The 21,237-nt window shown below is 37.2% G+C and overlaps 1 protein-coding gene across 2 annotated transcripts in view; it reads right to left on the bottom strand.

Annotated features, from left to right (window-relative positions):
* KCNQ5 (potassium voltage-gated channel subfamily Q member 5) overlaps positions 1-21,237 on the bottom strand; it is a 454,042-nt gene that overhangs the window by 89,734 nt on the left and 343,071 nt on the right. For both annotated transcript variants that reach the window (XM_031455912.2, XM_064487016.1), the window contains exons 4-5: positions 2,628-2,803; positions 2,042-2,167 (exon numbers count right to left, since the gene is read on the bottom strand). In XM_031455912.2, the coding sequence (XP_031311772.2) occupies positions 2,042-2,167; positions 2,628-2,803 (302 nt within the window). The remainder of the gene's footprint in view (positions 1-2,041; positions 2,168-2,627; positions 2,804-21,237) is intronic.

Raw genomic sequence — 21,237 nt, 5'->3', positions numbered from 1 at the left:
ATTAAATATAAATAAATAAATAAACAAACCTAATTACCCACCCCCCAAAAAACAGTACACAGTGCTATATGTCAACTATGTCTTAACTAAACTGGAAGGAAAAAAAAGAGTGATTAAAAAAACAAAAACAAACTGATCAATGTTTTAACCACAGTTTAAGAAAATAATAGATTTTAGTTTTGGAAATAATCTAGCACTCTAGAGATATTACTGATGATATAAGAGGACAAATTTGTTGGACCAGAGAGATGGGGAAGTTCTTCAGACAGCTATCAATGCTGTTGTTGTATGTTCATATAGCTCCCTTTTGGAATGCCTTAAGGAATAAAATAAAAAGAAATGCAGTTTGTATACTGCATAAAGCACTCCTTTATTCTATGACATTCTTATTAGGGCACATGCCTATGACTGTTTTGTAAATGACTACTTTATAAATTCTTTACAATGCAGAGACAACTTTTGCTTCAGTGGAAAATTACGTGTTGTTTAGAGCACTCTCTTCAGTGTTATCTGTTTCAGGTTTCATGGGGCTCTGCATCTTTCATGGCCTTTGAGCTATTTGACAGTTATGTAAATTGCAGATAGCTAAGAGCAATGCACAGTCATTCTTGTCTATAGACAAGTAAACACATTCTGTCTAGTGGAGGTTTCGCTGAGTTCCCTCTCGCACTGTGGAAGAAGCCAGGTTTGCCTCTATTTGCACATTCACTTCAATATTCCTAATCTTTATGTTCCTGTTCTTTGGATAGTCCTTTGAACTGGTTGTAATATCTTAGAAGTTCCTTCGTTAATAATAACTTAAATTAAAAAAAGATTAAATAACATTTTTAGCACATGGTTATTTTCTATGTGTATTAGAGTCAGGATTTTACTTTAAAAAAAACATGGCATTTATTTGTTTGTTTTTTGGAAAAGGTAATTAAGTTTATTTATAAACTTATTTTAATGGATGTACTGGGGATTGAACCCAGGACCTTGTGCATGCCAGGCACGTGCTCTACCACTGAGCTGTACCCTCCCCCAAGATTTTACTTTTATTTGTTTGGAAAACTATCATTTAACAACAGTATAAAGGAAAAAGAGGTTTCTGAGGGGGAAGTTTTGAAATTTGGTGTCTGTCATCTTTGCTCACACAGATGGTTACCACTCTTCTCTTTTCCCCTTTTTGTACCATAATTTTACTCTTCTAACCTTCATTCAGTTACTATTCCATTTTTTTTCTTCAATCACAGATAAAATTTTTGATGGGTGCCAAAGCTAGGTAACAATTGGTTGTTTAAAACTGTTGCTTCACAAAGGGAAAATAAAAAAACAAATGAGCTTATCAACATTTTAATCACAATTAAAAAATAATTTGTTTTTACTTTGGCAACAGCCTAGTACTCAAGAAATACTACTGATGATTTGTAAGAGAAATTACCTTTGTTGGACCTAAGTGACAGGGAGACTTTTTTTAAAAACTAAAAAAAATTTATTAAAAAAATTTTTTATTGATGTGTAGTTGATTTACAATATTAGTTTCAGGTATACAGCAAAGTGACTCAATTTTACATATACATACATATATAGTTTTTCTTTTCAGATTCTTTTCCATTATCTTTTATTACAAGAAATTGAATATAGTTCCCTGTGCTGTACAGTAGGCCCTTGTTCATCTATTTTATGTACAGTAATGTTTGTCTGCTAATCCTCAACCCCTAATTTATCTCTCCCAACCCTTTCCCCTTTGGTAGCCATAGTTTGTTTTCTATGTCCATGAGTCTGTTTTTGGTTTGTAAATCAAATTTGTATCATTTTTTTTTAGATTCCACATATATGTGATATCATATGACTTTTGTCTTTGTCTGACTTACTTCACTCAATATGATGATCTCTGGGTGAGATGGGGAAAGTCTTCAGGTAATTTTAGGTGCTGTATATCTTCGTATAACTCCCTTCAGGAAGTTCATATTTTTTATTGAGACCACTGATAGGAATCATTGCCCTGTATTCAAAGGAAACATCTCGCAACATCCAATAAATAACAGACTTTTATACTTACTGTGCCCCACCAGAGTGCATCTGCATATGTAGAAAATTCCTTATTGGCATCCTTTTCCACCAGATAGACAAGGAAAGACGAAAAAATGAGAACCAAAAATCCTATGTACCAAGCTGTGATTAATTCCTAGATATAAAAGGAATGAAAGATTTTTAGAGGTGAAAATCATTGAAAAAGGGAAAAATATCTAAGCATGATTCCAATTCATTTTCATACATCTAGGATATTCATGATGACTTAAAAATTTTTTAAATTTATTTTTAAAGGTTTTTTTTTCTTTTTTTGAGGGAGAGTAATTAGGTTATTCCTTTTTTTTTTTTTTTTAATATAGATACTGGGGACTGAACCCAGGACCTTGTACATGCTAAGCACACGCTCTACCACTGAGCTATATACACATCATGATGACTTTTAAACAATCCATTACACGTTGTGTCCCCAAATGACTTTAACCAATTCCTGAAAAGATTTAGTTCTGTTTTGATAAGTTTATCAAACACCACGGCAATCAATGAAAAAGCTAAAAAAACCCCCCAAACCCCCCCAAAATGAAAACTTGCTCTGTAACTTGGAATGCAAATCTTACCTTGCTGTGGGCATAAACCACTGAGCCTAGCAACTTCCAAGTGCCCCCCCTGCGGTCCATGCGCACCATACGGAGGATCTGCAGGAAACGGAGACTTCTGAGCGCAGACGTGGCGAAAATATTACCCTGAGTTTTTGCAGAAACAACTGCTATTGAAGCGATAAGCACAATGGTATCTGAAAGAAACAGATTGGAACAGCCATCAGCAGCATGACCAGGATGTTTTATTTTCCAAAACAGTATTTGAGAAAGGGTCATTTTGGCCTTTTTGAGGCACAAATGAGCAGTTCTTGAACTCCAGCCCGGCAAGGTGCTACCTGGGCTGTGTGATGGCTGGAGAGTGAAAAGGCAGAGAACAGAATCTCCTGTCATCTTAGTTCTGACCCCTTGGCCATCCTATGCTTTACCTATGCAATTGTGGACCACCTGCTACTTAGCCTTCAAAGAATGGGACAATGGCCCTCAGAAAGCTGGGTGTTTCTGGGCGCCTGAGGACTGTGGGGCAGCCTGACCCCCAACCCTGATGTCACTGCTGTTCCTGTCGGCAGAAAGGAGTTTCTGTCTCAGCCCGGATGCTGTGGCTCCCTGATTGATGCCGCGAGGCATCACAGCCTGTCCAGGTACGAAAGTGCCACTGCCCATAAAAACACCTCTTGTTTTCTTGCCAAAGAAGCTCGTCACTCCTTCCTGCAAAAAAATCATATATGTTGTGGACTCTGCAACTTTATATACTGTTTAACAACGGCCTCAACTAAGCTGAATACTCTCTCTGCATAGAGTCCTCTGTACACCTGGTCAGCCAATTATGTGGGTGCTTTGTATTCAAATTAATTAATATTATATCTGTTACAATAGAAGATGTAATTATACATACTGTACATTGCACAGGAATGGATATTTAATGTTTGGCATATTGACATTTGGCTTAAAAAATGTCTGCCCTTTTGTAAGCTAAAAAGAGAGTGAGCAGCTAATGAAAGCACAGAAAGGTAAGTGAGGATGTAATCGCTCCAGTGGTAAATATCTGAGAGGTGGAAAGTAGGCTTTGAAGTGGGAGAAAGGAAGTGGGAATGAATGGCCTCCTACGGCCATTTTAAAATAAGTCAGCTTGACCTTATCATCGTCAGATAAAAAGTCCTTCCTGCTCCAAGTGGACTGTGCATGGCAGGGTGTCCACACTCCAAAGATGAGTTCCACTTCAAGGGTGTCACCTGGGTCATGTTTCTGTGCTCCTCAGGGTTAACTGCTCTGTGACTGTTTTCATCCTTCATTCCTGCACGCAGAAAGGTCTGGTCCCCTGGTGCGGACTGAGAAGACCTTTGAGCCACTCTCCTGGTGTCTCTTCTAGGTCAGGACATGGAGAGAGAGGGTCAGGGGTTGGGAGCACAAGGGTCAGCTGGAGGAATTTTTTCCAGTCGGATCTGAACGTGGTGTGACTTTGTGGTTAGGTACATGGAAAGCCACAAATGCATCCTTGAGTTATCATTCTCTGTAACCATAATAAATGAAAAGGAACTACATATGTTAATGCAGACACCAAAGACATTAAGTGAATAAAATTCAGTTGCAAAGCAGTATGTACAACATACTCTCATTTTAACAAAACATATATCCCACAACTAGGAAAAACACGTGAGAGTGTACAGAGGACACTACCGTTCTCTCTGGGGGAGGAGAGGTGGGGTGAGCATGTGGATGAGTGGACTTCTCACTTTCTAAGTTACTGCTTTTGGTAGTGCTGGAATTTTGTAACAATGAAACTGTCTTTTGAAATCAGGAAAAAAAAAAACTGAAAAAAAGAATCAAGTGTGAAAACTTCTCTTGTTTTCACCTTGGAGGGATTTAGTCCCAAGACAAGTGGTTGACAAAAAGACATTCCTTCAATGGCCCTGCTGAATATATATTTTGCTTTTATTTCTCATTGTTATCCTGCTTCATCACAAGTGTACAAAGGAAAGAAAAAAGTATGATTCCCTATTTACTATGTTAAAATATTAGAAGTAGTTGAAATAAGCAAATAAGTAGAAGTGTAGAAAATACAGACTTTAAATTTACTATGTAATAAATTGGTAGTTCGAGATTTGCAGATACTAAGTGCTGTAGATGAAACAGATAAACAACAAGTTTTTGTTACATAACACAGAGAGCTATATTCAATATCTTGTAATAACATATAGTGAAAAAGAATCTGAAAAGGAACATATGTATGTACATGTATGACTGAAGCATTATGCTGTACATCAGAAATTGACACAACATTGTAAACTGACAACAATAAAAAAAATAAAGTCACAAAGTTCATAAATGGAAAGAAATTTCCTACGAGGTATTTTCTTTAGTTCTAGGTTTTTCTTACAAATGTTATATTATTTCAGTCTTTGTAACAACCGTGTTGATCAGGCATTCTACAGATATTGTACACGTGAAAAAAGTAAGACACACACAAAATGTATTAGTTTTAAAAGATCAGCTATAGAGCTGTTACACTGCAGCGCAAAAAGGATGCTACAGAGTTAGTTCATTAGACAAAACCTTGACAAAGTAAAAAGAATCCTGTAGGTCTGAGACAATTAAAAAAATTACGCACACAGTGAATCATAATTTAAGTGTTTCAAGTCACAAAATATGCAAAGGGAACCACAGATTTGATTTAATACCCTCACTGTAATTCAGATCAGAATGAAATAAAAAATGAGCAACCACATGGCAAACAACGAACGCGGTCACAAAAATGTTTCTGGTTGGGTTACGGTCACCCACTGGAATTTTGTGTCAGTGCCACCTAGATGTTTCCTAGGTTAATATTTTAGAAATTATGGATACTCTTTACTTTTAATTTATATTTATTATTTTTGTAGTTTGTTACTTTGCATGAGGTTCCACAAGGTTCGAGTCTTGTATTATAAGTATCTAGAGCAGTGCCTGAACCATGGTAGGCATCTGATAAATGTTTATAGAATCAACTTGGGTTAATAAATATTTAAAAGTAGCTTGAGCTTTGTTCTCTTGCCACCTCAGTGGCTTAATAATTGGAACATCAATCTAAAAGACTCTTAAGTTAACCAAACCAGCACTGACTTCTACTGCAACATCATAATTCACTGCCGTCATCCATTAGTGCTTCTAAAAAGCAAATCTCACTAAGGTTGACCTTTTATTAAGTTGGGTAGGTGTGGTCTTTAAACCATCACAGGAGACTCCTGAACACCTCCTTCCACACACACCAGAGGAACCGCAGTTTCCTCTGAAGGGAATTGGGATGCGTGCTGAGCGGCTCCTACACATTGTAGGCAAAGGAGAAAAATGTTCCCATCAAGACAGGTAGGAAAGGCTGAATGAGACACTCTCACCATAAACCCCACTTCTAGCCCAGTGCTGTACAAATGAAGGGGAACCCAAACTGCCAGCTTCCCCTGAGAGCCTAATGGTGTGAATCTCACCTTTAGCACCCCAATTTTTAAGACTCCCATCAGAGAGATGGAACCCCAAAAACCTAGCTCTGCATCAATGATCACCACAAGACTGTAGCAAACAAAGAAGCTGGTTAATGGGGGTGAGCACCCCACAGCAGCCATCACCCCACATCATCTATCACTTCCCTGGCTCAGTGTGTAGGCAGAAACGCCCACCTCCCAATCTTTTGAAAGGATTTTATTTGCATGCTTTAAAAGCTGCTCCTGGCAGGGGAGAGTATCGCTCAGTGGTAGAGTGCATGCTTAGCATGCACGAGATCCTGGGTTCGATTCCTAGTACTTACATTAAGTAAAAAATAATATAAATAAGCAAATCAAATCACCCCCCCCAATTAAAAAAAAATGCTACTGCCTGAAGTCAGGCTTCTAACTTTACCTGCATCTAGTGTGTAACTGCAGTTCAAAATATGGAGAGTAGCCAGTGGACACTTCCCCTGCCCTTTCCCTCTAGCCTGCTCCAAGTTGCCAGGATATCCCTGTAGGAGCTTTAATACACATCTGGCTCCCCAGGTTTTGAGGCTGCTGCTTGAGAGAAAACCCCCCGTATCAGCTGGCTTTGATAGCTAACAGAACTTGCATTCAGGAGTCCCAGAGGACTATAGCAAAGAAAGAAGATGCTCTTACTGGGTTCAGGAGCCCTGCAACCCCCCTCCCTACTCCATGGCTATATAACTGGGCCCAGTACAGAGGGAACAGGTAAAAATGCCCACTTTCTCCCTGGGCAGGGTCTAATCACCTACTTTCCTAGCTGCTGCTGGAGGGTCCAGCTTCCAACTGCCCTTCAGCTAAGGAGCTGACTGCAATCTTCCCCTTTGGGACATGATGGGTCTTGGCATGCCTTCAACTCCTGGGAGACACAAAGAACAGGGGAGGTGGTGAGACAAACACAACAGTTTTAGAGACAGCCAGAAGCAAAGGCTAGGCTCATTGATGATGTTCAGCTCCTACACAAGACCAGTCTGTCAAGAACTGGGGAGGTGGCTATTCTATCTAATGCACAGAAACTAACACAGAGAGTCAAGGGACATGAAGAAACAGAATAATATATTCCAAACAAAAGAACATGATAAACGTTCAGAAACAGATCTCAATGAAACAGACAACCTAGAAGAAATAGGTAAATTCCTAGAAACATACAACTTATCAAGACTGAATCATAAAGAAATAGAAAATCTGAACAGACCAATTACTAGCAATGAGATAGAATCAGTAATCAAAAACCTCCCAACAAACAAAAAAGTCCAGGAGCAGGTGGCTTCATTGGTGACTTACACCAACATTTAAAGAATAAATATCAATCCTTTTCAAACTCTTCAAAAACAAACAAAACAAAACAAAAGAGGAAAGAACACTTCCAAACTCATTTACAGAAGTCAGCATTACTCTGATACCAAAAACAGACAAGGATACAGCAAGAAAATAAAACTACATATCCCTGATAAGTATAGATGTAAAAGCCCTTAATGAAATCTTAGCAAACTGAATTTAAAAGTATATTAAAAGGTTCATACATTACAATCAAGAAGGGTTTATTCCAGGGATGCAAGGATGGTTTGACACCTGTAAATCAATCAATGTGATGCACCATATTAACAAAAGGAAGGATAAAGATGATATAATCATCTCAATAGATGCAAAAAAAGCATTTGACAAAATTCATATACTTTCATGGTTAAAAACTCTCAACAAAATGGACACAGAGGAAATGTACTTCAGTGTAATAAAGGCCATAAAAGAAGCCCACATAAAGCATCATACTCAATGATAAAGAAACAGAAAACTTTCCCTCTGAGATCAGGAACAAGTTAAGGATGCTCACTCTTTCCACTTTTACTCAACATAGTGTTCGAAGTCCTGGCCACAGCAATTAGGCAAGTAAAAGAAATAAAGTCATCTGAATCAGAAAGAAAGAAGTAAAACTGTTACTATTTGCAGATGATAAGATATTATTTATAGAAGACCCTAAACACTAAACCAAAAAATCCCCCTTGGAAATAATAAATAAATTAAGTAAATTTTCAGGACACCAAAGAAATATTCAAAAATTGTTGTGTTTCTGTACACTAACAACAATCTAAGGAAAAGAAATTAAGAAAAAAAACCCTCATTTACAATATCATCAAAAAGAATACAATACTTAGGAAGGAATTTAACCAAGGAGGTGAAAAATCTGCTCAGTGAAAAGTGTAAAACATTGATGAAAGAAATTGAAGAAGACATCAATAAATGGAAAGACAGTCCATGCTGATGGATTGGAAGAATTCATATTGTTAAAATGTCCATACTACTCAAAGCAATACACAGATTCAATGCAATCCCCATTAAAGTCCAATGGCATTTTTCACAAAAATAGAACAGTCCTAAGTTTGTATGGAATCACAGAAGACCCTAAACAGCCAAAACAATCTTGTGTTCTGGGGATCTATTGTATACATGGTGATTGTACTCAACAGTACTGTGTTATATCCTTCAGAGTTGCTAAGGGTAGATTTTAAATGTTCTTACCACAAAAAATAAATGGTAATTATGTGACATAATGAAGGTATATATGTGTACCAAATCATCAGGTTGTATACCTTAAACTTACACAATGTTTGTGTCAGTTAAATTTCAACGAAGCTGGGGAAAACCTGGATAGAAAAGCTTAAGCTATGTGATTAGTTAATTGTCTAAAATGTTTTTGCAACATAGGAGCGTTGTTTTAAGGGGACATAGCACATTTTTGTATAATGTAGGAACTACAGACAGCCCTCGAAGCCCACTGGCTTCAGATTAATTTGTTTATCTGCTCATGTGTTAAGCAGTTAATTGAGGGTCAAGCATCATATCAGACACTTGCATTAGAAATGAATATGCATTAATCCATCTGATCGTCAATCTACTGCAAACATCTATCAAGTTCCTACTCTGTTCCAGGCATTGTGCTAAATGCTCTATGTATACCAGTGATTGTCACTGGGGACAGTTCTGCCTCCCAGGGGACATCTGTCAATGTCTGGAGACATATTTGGTTGTCATAACTGGGGAGTGGGTTGCTACTAGCATCCAGTGGCAGAGGTCAGGGTCTTCAAAACATCCTACAATGCCCAGAACAGCTCCCTGAAAAGAGATTTCCCTAGTCCCAAATGTCAGTGGTGCCAAGGTTGGGAAAACCTGATATACCTTATTTTACTTAGTCCTCCAAATAACCCTACGATGTAGATAGAATTATTAGCATCTTCTTGCAAATGAAGACCTGGGGCTTGCAGGGGTCAACTAACCAAGGTACAACATCCTTAAGCAGCTGAGCTGACCTTTACTTGACTCCAAAGTTGCATCCTGAAGAGTTATGGGACATCATTCCTCTGATAAAGTAAATCAGAGTGACCTGGATTGGGAGACTGTGGGGGTAGGGGGAGGAGAAAGGGACAGGTTGCAAAAGCAGGTGGTTCTAAAGCAAGAATAAATTGTTATTGCATACAGCTTTTAGGAAAGCAAGACGTGCAGGCAGAATAAAGCAGGAATAAAGTGATATTAAAACAAATGGTACTTTTATGGATACATCAAGAGAAAATGAGGTTAGAGAAAGAAATAGAACTGCTAATAAACAAGGAGGAGCTTCAAAGTGCATGAAAAAAAAAGCATATAATCGTGAGCTCTTAAACACTTCTCCCAGCAGAAACAGAGGGGAACTAGTTGGGAAGTAGTGAGGAAATATTTATTGACTACAAGCAGCCCATTCAACACATGAAATACAGGCTTATAAGGTATTAGGAAGTAGGCACACATACTGTACTGAATCACTTACAATGATTTATGGATGAATTCCTGAGATTTGAGGAGATGGCAAAGATTTGAACAAAGTGACCTTTGAGACACAGAGGGACTGTACCAGAGCTAATCAGTAGACTCCAGCTCTGCTCCAGTATTGGTCAGCAAAACCATTATAAATTGATCTTTGTGGACTCTGTGTCAAAGGGACTGGCCATGGAAAAACTGAAAAGCCGTCATTATAAGGTGGGGATTCACATCCAAGGTTCCCCTATGGTGAACCCAAAGATGCGCTCAAAGCAAGCTCAACTGCACATCTGAACTTGACAGGCTGGGTTCTGTCACTACAATTACACGACATAATGCACCTGTTGGAAAGTGTATTTTGTGGGGGAGGGGGATAGCTCAAGTGGTGGAGCACATGCTTAGCATGCACAAGGTCCTGGGTTCAATCTCCTGTACTTCCATTAAAATAAATAAACAAGTAAAAGACCCAATTACTCCCCAAATAAAAAAAATAGCATTTTAAAAAAAGAATAAAAAAAAAGAAAGTATATTTTAGTACACTTGGCTTAATTTAAAATCATAATGGGAAGAATGAAATCATATGGATTAAACAAAGCACAGCTGAGCACTTTGAAAGTAGTCATTGTAAGGAGAGAAACATTTTCCAGAGGTAAACCACAGAGAGGGTACGGCTTGACATCTAGAGACGGTCTGGAGAGTTTACGCTTTAAAAATTTTTGTAAATTATATTAAGAGCCTCAGAAAGTTTCCCCTAATAGCGAATATAAATTTCCCTCTTACACTTTCTCATGTCACTTTGTATCTCTAGGCAAAACAGAAATGGGACAAAGGCTCCATTTTTGATGACTATTTCTCTCACCATCTTTTTGTTCTGTATCCTTGGGCTCTTTTCAGTGGCCTCACTTTTAGTCACACTCTGGATAACTTTAATGTAATGTATGTTTTAAAATTATAAAAGCAGCAGCTGCTGGAAAATAGCAAAATCTTATACATGTGTATAAGGTAAGAAGTAAATTTATTTAATTAGCTAATTCCTGATGAATGAACTTTAGGTTACTTTAATTTTTCCTATTAAAATTATGCTGAAGTGAATAGCCCAGTATGTCTATTTTTGTAGGTATTCTTTTTTTTAATGTTTTATTTATTTTTAAATTATTGCATTATTTAATTATTTTATTTGGGGGTGGGGAGGTAATTAGATTTATTTATTTTTAGAAGAGGTACTGGGGACTGAACCCAGGACCTCATGCGTGCTAAGATGCACTTTACCACTTGAGCTATATAGCCTCCCCTCTGTAGGTTTTCTTTTTAAGGATAAATTCCAAGACATTGGATTGTTGGAATGAATGTTGGGGCATATTGCATTTTGACATCCAAACACCATCCAAATGATGTTGTCAACTATCACTAACAATGTATGAAAGTACTTTTCTCTTTCCTTGCTAATAAAAACCAATGCCATTAATATCCTTCATATGCAAAAATAAACTGTACTGGTAGAAAACTGGACTGAAGGCATACATATAAATTTGCCCTAGGAAGAAGTAAAAATGGCCAATAAATTATGGAAAGAAGTGCTTTATAATCTCTAGTTTTGAAATTTAAAATAGTAGTGAGGTACCATTTTAACCTACCAAACTGACAAAGTTAAAAAAAAAAAAACAGTCAATATTGTCAAGGAAGAGAAGAAAAAGTTCTTTCATGAAGATTTTGTATAACAATAAAGTAGTTTAATTTTCAGGGGGAGGGGACTTTGGCATTATATTCCAAAAGTATTAACTATTTGAAACCTTTTATTTCAGCAATTTTAGTTCTAGGAATTTAACCTAGTGAAAAAATTATAGATGTCAATAAAGATTTGCCTAAGAAGGCTTATTACACTATTACTACAAAAATAAAAAAATAGATCCAATTCAAATCGCTAATAAAATGGATTCATTGAAAACAATATTCTTTCTATCCCAGAGCATATGGAGCTAGTCTGTCTGAATTCCAACCCTGGCTCTCCCTCTTAGAACCTGGGTTACGTGGATTCAGTTACTGAACCTCTCTGTGCCTCAATTTCTTTTTTTTTTTAAATTTTTTCTTGAAGTGTAGATGATCTACAATGATAGTTTCAGGTGTACAGCAAAGTGATTCAGTTATACATATATATACATCTATGTATTTCCTTTTCAGATTATTTTCCATTATATGTTATTAAAGAAACTGAATATAGTTCCCTGTGCTATACTTGCCTCATTTTCTTTATCTGTAAAATGAGAATCATAAAAGCATCTATATCATACAGATGTTGTGAGAACTAAATAAGTTAACACATTCGAAAGATCTTAGGTCAGTGTTAACACATAATAAATTTTATATAATTTATTATTAGTAGTAATAGTATTACCATGGATAACTGTGGAACAACAGATCACGTTTCAGAATATTGATGAGCTAAGAAAATTTTCCTCCAATACATCATTTTGCAAAGAATTGATTGCACAGCAGGATACACAGGTTGATACCAATTTTGCCCCTGAAAGGATTATGTATTCTTATAGCGTATATAAAACTAAATATTGTAAGTACCTCTACCTGCATGTTAACAGTGATTATCTTTGGGTGGTGGAAATAGTTTCTTAATGCATATATCTTTTATCCGAATGATCTATAATAAACGTTCATTGCTTTTGTAGTGAGAAAAAGGAGAATTATTATTTATTGGGATTTTTGTAGGGGGAGAGAAGTAATTAGGTTTATTTATTTATTTATTTTAATGGAGGGACAGGGGATTGAACCGAGGACCGCGTGCATACTAAACGTGTGCTCTACTGCTGAGCTAGACCCTCTCTTATTATTTATTTAAAATAAGAAACAATGACCCAGGAAGCTGGCCCATTGGCCAAGATCATTTATCTAGTCAGTGGAGGGAATGAAGGGAAAAGGGTATTTAACGAGTGTCTCGGGTGAACAGGGCTCTGTGCGGTGCTTAGCACACAGATTCTATTCCAATCCTTCTCCATCATGGCCCTCGAAGGAGACACAGAGGTGGTGAGTGTGGGCTTGGTGAGAGAGTGCCCAGATACTCCTAGCAAACAGGGATGTAGGCAAGTCAACCAAGGCTTAAATGTGAAACTTCAAGAAATAAAGTATTATTAAGAATAGGGAAAATAATCACTTCCAGATGATTGGCATTCATATAAATTTAGCAGAAATAGTATTAACAAATTTTTATATTTGAAGTTTTTCCAGTGGGAGAGAAGACTATAATAGAGTAGCGGTCAGTCTGTCCCATCTAGGAGGGACCGGTGCTGCAGGAACTTGTAAGTTTTCAATATACCATGTATATATCCTGTGCCAGATGCTGGATTGACAACAAAACAGCAAGACAGGGAGGAACTGAAGTTGTGTGGTTCCACTGTGTTCTCCTATGAATGCAAAATCCTAACCTCTCAAAAGGAACAGAGATACAAAGTGTGGAAGAATAAAGGGCACTGGACAGTGCCTGGCTTAACCATCAGTTCTGTCCTTAACCCACGCTGTCACGACCTCCCTCTCAGGGATGGTTTCCATGGCTTCAAAGTGAGGTGGACTGAAGTGGGAAGTCCCAGGAGGCTTTCTAACTCCGAGTTTCTAGAATTCTAAGTGGTATGTTCTTTATTTGGACACGAAGTCACAAGGCCAGTTTAAGAGGACACTACCATGGTGGGACAAAGGGTGAGAGCAGCTTTAGAAGGACCCCAGAAGGGACTGGATCCGGGACACGTGAAGGTGGAGGTGTTGAGACTTGCCAAAGTGTGGCACACAGAAGGGCATCTAAGGGTGACTTCAGGGTTTTTGGCCTGAGCAACTGAGTGAATGAAGGCTATTTGTGGAGATGGGGGATGACTGTGGTTGCAGCGGGGAGCAAAAGGAGGGCTATCTGAGGGGGTGCCTTGTCAATTTTGAGATGCCCTCTAGACATCACATAGACAGTATGAGAGGCTGGGGTTTGGGGAGAAGTCAGAGTTATAGAGTCAGGTAACGGGTGTGTGTGTGTTTTATGCCACAGGACTAATCTCCAATATCAGTCATATACTGAAACTATTGCTTCAGAGTGTGATCAAAGATGTTTAATTTCAGATGTGGGTTACAGATTGGAGGATGTAAGTGTAAGGAAGCAGTGTTTCTGTGTTTATAAAACAGGAAAGAAGCAGTTGTCCTCGGAGAATCGCTGTGAACTAGGTGGAGGCAAATATCCTATTTAAGGCAACGCTTGTACCTTGAGTAAATCACCTAGGTGCAATCCCATCAGTCCTCAAAAAATCAAAAGGATGAGAAGTCACGGTTTTTCTGGATGATTCAGAGCATGTTTTAGGGCAATGACATGGTGGCTTGATATTATGTTCCTTTATATAGAAAGTACAAGGATGGCTTTTAGAAGCAGCAGTTTTGCACGCTGATGTCCTCAGATGTTTAAACTGTTCACCTAGTGCCTATTTTCATACATACCAAATGGCAAACCTGCAGTCAGTTTCGACTTCACACAGCCCCATACCGGTATTTGGCTTCATGTCTATAAAAAGATTTGGATTTCTACCAAGGAGTGATCATAGTCGAAACTTCTCCTGGAAATCCCCTAACACCCTATGATGAAATCTAAGGCTTAGATATCTTGTTCAGTGTGCTCACCTGAATGGTAATGCTCTAATAATGAAACAATGATGTCATTTATAGGGTTATATTTACAGAGTGAAAACAAAATACCTAACTTCAATACTCCTGTTTTGGACTTACTCTAAGCAGTCACATAACTTTTTGAAGCTTGGCATCCATTTATGTTTAGTAGTGTTGGCTTATGTAATTTTTCTTCCACGTGATACTTATGTGAAACTTGATACTTTCAGATGACATGCAGGTTACAGTGAATCATCACCTACTAGTAAAAGTTTTTGAAAAGCTGTCTTCAGGAGCTTTTTGAATAGGCTCTGCTATTTGGATTTGGCAGATGGAGATGCCATTTCATCTAAAATGTCACTAACCAAAGGACACCTATGGAAGGGAATTTATTCTAAGTATTATCTGGGGATATTGAGAATTACCTGGTACACCTGGCTCTCAATCTTTTTCAATGCACAATTTCTTATTTTTAGAAATAAGAAATAGATACAGTTTAGGCTTCTGGAAAATCCTTAGGGATAAACACTGGGGTGTGAAAATGGACTTTTCCTTCTGTGAAGAAAGAAAAGATAGTGTTTTAAAAGAGTGAGTTTGAAGACAGGCTCAAGGATGTATTGTGCAACATGGGGAGTATAGCCAATATTTTGTCATAACTGTAAATGGAGGGTAACCTTTATTTATTTATTATGGAAGTATGCTTGGTTTACAACGTTGTACTAATTTCTGGTGTACAGCATAGTGATTCAGTTATACATACATATATATTCCTTTTCATATTCTTTTCCATTATGGGTTACTACAAGATATTGAATGTAGTTCCCTGTGCCATACAGTAGGACTTTGGTGTTTATCTTGGAAAATAACCTTTAAGAGTTGTATAAAACATAAAAATAATTATTTTTAAAGAGTGAACTTGAGCAAATACAAGCCACAAATACCTGACACTCATTATAGTTTTGAAAATCCTACTGATTGTCACGTGCAGGTCTGTTACATCCATCTATCTATATTTTCGGGGGATTATGAATCAAACAGATCGTGTTTAATTACTCGCCTAAGTTCCATCTTTAATTATCAAATCCTTGGCAAAATTTGCCCTCATTGGCACTAGATAAAGGGCAGTTTTTAGAACTTTCTAATTTCATATTTGCTTCTACGTGTTACTGTTCGTGAACTCTACAGAGTATATCGCTGTTCTCGTCCTTGCAGTAACCCAGCGATGCTTGTACAAGATGATACAGTAAGTCACTTCCAGAGGTAGGATTAGCATTCATGGTAACGACTCCCGAAGCTGCAGCTCAGACTACAAAACTCGCACTCTCATAACAAATCCTGCAGCTATGAGGACAAAGCCTGCTTTGGGCTCACTTTCTTTTCACAGTCCATCCCCTTCCCACTGCCTTGAGCTTTTTGAATAAGACATGCTCTGTTTAAAGGAGAAGAAAAACCAAGGTTTATTGAAACCATGTGATGCTGCAACTTGAAAATCCTTTGTAAAGAGGCTGTGGATGCTTAGCTGAGATCAACACCACTGGGGCGGGCATTTTCCCACAAACGAAATACAGAGAGAAGCATCCAGAGAGTATAATTCAAAAACAGTTTCGGATGCGCACATTTTAACACAATGCCCAGTAAATATTCTGGAAAACCACAGAAACTTGATAAGAGCAGGATTTCAACGTCACACAGTGGCCAATGTCCTAAGGATTAGCTACACAACTGTGACCTTCACACTCAAACCCTCATTTGGAGTCTGCAGGAGCAGCTAAAATCAAATATTTCAAACATTTTGCAAAAGGCAGAAGTCAAAGAATTGAGCAAAAGGCAGCGTGGGAGTAGAAGAGGCTCCTGGAAAGGAGGCTCCAATGACAAGCATGCAAAATCAGCACTTTGTGAAAAAAAATATCATCACATCCACATGACCAAATTAAAGCAGCGAACAGAAGGAATTAGATTAAAAAAAAGACAAAAAACAGTCAGGCAAAAAGTATTGCTCTGAAAATTCCTGATAACCGAGGTAAGGATGTGATTTTTTTTTTTGTCTTGCACTGCTTGGATAATTTGCCACATTTTCCCCTTGATTTCCTTATACTGTTTTTACACTGTGTATAGTGAGGGCACAGTGGGGGTGAGATTCTGCATGTGAATATCTACCAGCTTGCAATTTTTTGGAATTTTTTAATTGACTCAATAAGCATTTATTATGTCCAGAGACTGCTAGGACCTGGGCTTCTAGTGGTAAAGGGCATGGTGGGCCGTAGATGGAGTGGACAAGAGAGATGACCCCTGCCGGCACAGAGGTGAGAGGACAGTTGGAACGGAAGAACTAGACAGAGTCACCAAAATCTGGGGTGACACATGTTAAGATGGGAAAAATATAGGGAACAAAGTGCAGGCTCTGTTAACCTAGTTAAGGGGGCCAGAAAGCCCTTCTGTGAGAAATGTAGGTTAAGCTGTAATTAACAATCAGTCAAAAACAAAGCTACAAAACCAGTCTTATTAACCCAATATTCTTTAGGTACCGTAACACAACCGTGTCTGAAATGATCACATCTAAAGAGCTCTAGACTCAAAAGTACCTGGCCTGGTTCCCTCCCCAACTTCTCTTCTTTAAACTAAAATTTATTCTTATTTAAGATACACAGACTCTTAAATTCTAGGAATTTAGTATTGAGGGAGATAATTTAAGAAAAAACTATCAGCAAAAACGTACAAAGAGGTTTTACTGAAATGATAAGTTTTTTTTCTGATTGTATTTGTCAATTCTTGGATTGATCAGAGATAATACTGAACCCATCACTTAAAATTTTTTAAAAATTTGCATTCCTTTTTTATTGAAGTATAGTCAATTTACAATGTTGCATCAGTCTAGTGTAGAGCATCATGTTTCAGTCATACATGTACACACATATATTCCTTTTCATTATAGGTTACTGCAAAACATTGAATATAGTTCCCTGTGCTGTACAGAAGAAACTTGTTGTTTATCTATTTTATGCATAGTAGTTAGTATCTGCAAATCTTGAACTCCCAATTTATCTCTACCCACCCCTTTTCCCCCCTGGTAACCACGTTTGTTTTCTATGTCTATGAATATGTTTCTGTTTTGTAAATAAGTTCATTTGTGTCTTTTTTTCCCCTTAGATCCCACATATAAGTGATATCATATGGTATTTTTCTTTTTCTTTCTGGCTTACTTCACTTAGAATGATGATCTCCAAGTCTATCCATGTTGATACAAATGGCATTATTTTAATCTTTTTTATGGGTGAGTAGTATTCCATTGTATATATACACCACAACTTTTTTATCCAGTCATCTATCGATGGATATTTAGGTTGTTTCCATGTCTTGGCTACTGTAAATAGTGCTGCTGTGAACATTGGGGTGCATGTATCTTTTGGAATTATAGTTTTCTTTGGATATATGCCCAGGAGTGGGATTGCTGGATCATAGGTTAACTCTATTTTCAGTTTTTTAAGGATTCTCCATATTGTCCTCCATAATGGCTGCACCAAATTATATTCCCACCAACAGTGCAGAAGGTGAACCCATTATTTTTATAACTCAGGTTATACGACTAACAGCTGAGTATTTACTGCATGCCAGGCACTAAGCTAAGTGTTTTACTTGCATTATCTCATTCAATCTCCTTGGGCAATCTCTTGAGTAGGTACAACTAAAATTCCAAGTTTAAAATTAAAGAAAGGTAGAGAGGGCAAATTAAGGCAGAACACAGAACATCTTCATTTAGGATAGGGCTTTGTTAAGAGAGTTAAAAAATGCTAGTCCATGCTACATCAGCCTAGGACGGAGGACGTTCACATGGAAATCCTATGGTAAGTTATCTCTGGCATTGTTCTTCTCAATGATAAAAAAGCCTTGAGTAGGTGTGAAATTTTGCACAACTGCACATTATATGAGCGGATCCACCCATCCTGATACTCCTATGCAATTATATTAACAGTAGCCAGCGTTTACACTGGGCTCACTCTGTGCAGGTAACAGTTCTTTTTATTCAGGTTTTGAATAGTTAATATATTTATTTGGGTGAAATATCAAAATGACATAAAGAGACAAAATGACATAAAGAGAAATCTCGCTCCTTACCCTTGTCCTTGTTTACTTTTTCTCTACTTACTATCAGCAATTTTATTCTTTTAAAAAAACTCTTCCAACATTTCTTTATATACATAAAAGCAGAATGAATATATACTATTTTTCTCTTTTTCTTACACAAAAAAGTATCACACTAGATATGAAATGTTGTAACATCTGTTTTCTTTGACTTACTATATCTTGGATCCTTTGGTAGGTATATTGAAAGACCTTCTTGATTGTATTCCCAGTTTATTCAGCTATACTTATTACTCACTACAAATTGATGGGAAGACCAGGAAGGAGGATTCCTGGCTCACAGAGTAAGTGCTGTGTAATTTTCGTAGATAGTGACACTTTTCCGTAAGGGCAATACCTCTGTACACTCCTGTGGAGTTTCTGTACCGGTCTCCTCTCAGTCTCACTACAAAAGTAACCGGTCAGATTCTGGAATTCTACTGATCTGACAGGTGAGAAGATGCTGTCATTTGTATTTCTTTGTTACGAGTGAAACTGAGTATGTTGAAAAGGCACGTGTGTGTTTCTTTTTCTGTGGACTATTTGTGCCTATTAATTTTCCATCCTTTATTTTCCACTGGGCTGTTGGATTTTTCTTCTGGGTTTCTAGAGCTCCTTACAGTTTAAGATGATTAACTTTTTGTCTCTGATAGCTGTAAATATTTTCCTACATTTATTTTTTGACTCTGCTTATTGTTTGTTTTCTTTTGTTTTAGTATGCAGTAGTCTTTGATTTTATGTACTCTAATCATATCTTAAAAACATTTTATACAGGCTAAAGTTATCAATATTTTCTTCTATGGTTTCTGTAGTTGTAGTTATAGTTAGAAAAGCCTTTCTAGTTCCAAGGTTACAAGATAATTTACCTATTTCCGCCATCCAGTGTCTATGGATCTTATATGATTTAAATCTTTGATTTATTTGGAGTTTATCTTGGAATATGCTACAATAGATATGCATCCAATCTGATCTTTTTCCAAATAAGTTATGAGTTGTTCTGACATTGCTTATAACCAGAGTGAGTATGGAGTTGAGATTCATGAATTTGTGGGGTGGTTACTAACTTTTGAGAAAATGTCTTTTCTGTTGATTATGGTGGAAGAGCCACTGAGAGATGTTGAGGAAAGTTTGGGAGGAAAAGCAGAATGTTAGAGAATAGTTTTAAGAATAGGAGGAGTTTTTATGGTTACCAAAGGGGAAAAGGCAGGGAGGGATAAATTAGGAGTATGGGATTAACAGATACACATTACTGTACATAAAATAGATAAACAACAAGGACCTACTGTAGAGCGCAGGGAACTATGCTCAGTTTCTTACAGAGACATATAGGGGGAAAGAATATGAAAAGAAAGTATATATATATGTAGCTATGTATGTGTATGACTGAATCACTTTGCTGTACACCTGAAACTAACATTGTAAACAACTACACTTCAATAAAAAATGAACGAGAATAGGGGGAGGTTTGAATGGCATGGGATTAGGGAGAACAAATGACTTCTTTTTAGGTCACATTAGGACTGTGGATTTTGGGCCCAACCTGCTATAAAGCAGGTTTAAACATTTTATTTTGTGGGAGTCAAGCTTTGAGGCTCTGATGTGGTTATGTGTGCCCTGTAGCAGGCAAGTATAGTTGGTATTGTTTGAGTAAGGACTTTTTACAAAGTAGAGTTGGATTTAAGTAACCGATCTTCAGGAGTTCGTACAGTGTTGGCTTTTTATATTTATTGGTCTCTCAGCACTTTACCTACATGAACATCAAGCTTACATTCATTTCCCATGAAGAACTGCTCCTTAGTGGGCTACATTTTTATTTGTTTCTTGACCCAAGTGGTTAAATATGAATTTCCAGAAACTTCTGCTTATTAAAATAATTTAAATAGAAAAACAGAGAAGTGGAAACATACTTTTGTAGGAAACTAATAAATGTCATTTAACTCAGAATAGCTGTAATTTACTGTCATGAAGTATTCTAGGCATTTCTACATTTTAAAAGAGAAGCAGTTTGGCAGTTTCTGATAAAGTTAAACAAACATTATATGACCCAGTTATCCCACTCCTGGGTGTTTACCCTAAAGAAATAAAAGCTCATGTTCATACAAAAACCTCTACATCAATGTTCATAGCAGCTTTACTGATAATAGCCCAAATCTAGAAATAAGCCAAATGACCTTTAAGAGGTAAATGAATAAACAAACTGTGGTACATCTCAATCATGGAATACTATTCAGCAATAAAGACAGAAGGAACTACTTATATGTATAACTGAATTGCTTTGCTGTACACCTGAAACTAACATTGTAAATCAACTACACTTCCATGAGAAATAAAAAAAAAAAAAAAGAAGGAACTACTGATGTATGCAATGACTTGGATGGATCTCAAGAGCATTTCTGAGTGAAAAAACAGCCACTTTCAAGAGATTGAATTTATGACAATGATTGAATTCACATAACATTCTAAAAATGACAAAATTACAGTGATGGAGGACAGATGAGTGATTCCCAGGAGCTAGGACTTGGGGTGGGAGTGACTCTGAAGGAATAAACAAGGTTCTTTTCTTTAAGGGGATGGAAAAGTTCCGTATCTTGATTGTGGTG

The sequence above is a fragment of the Camelus dromedarius genome, chromosome 6 (genome assembly GCF_036321535.1).
Source record: "Camelus dromedarius isolate mCamDro1 chromosome 6, mCamDro1.pat, whole genome shotgun sequence".
In the NCBI taxonomy this organism is placed as follows: domain Eukaryota; kingdom Metazoa; phylum Chordata; class Mammalia; order Artiodactyla; family Camelidae; genus Camelus; species Camelus dromedarius.
The sequence above is the reverse complement of the archived record's forward strand: the minus strand, read 5'-3'. Positions and strand labels throughout refer to the sequence as shown.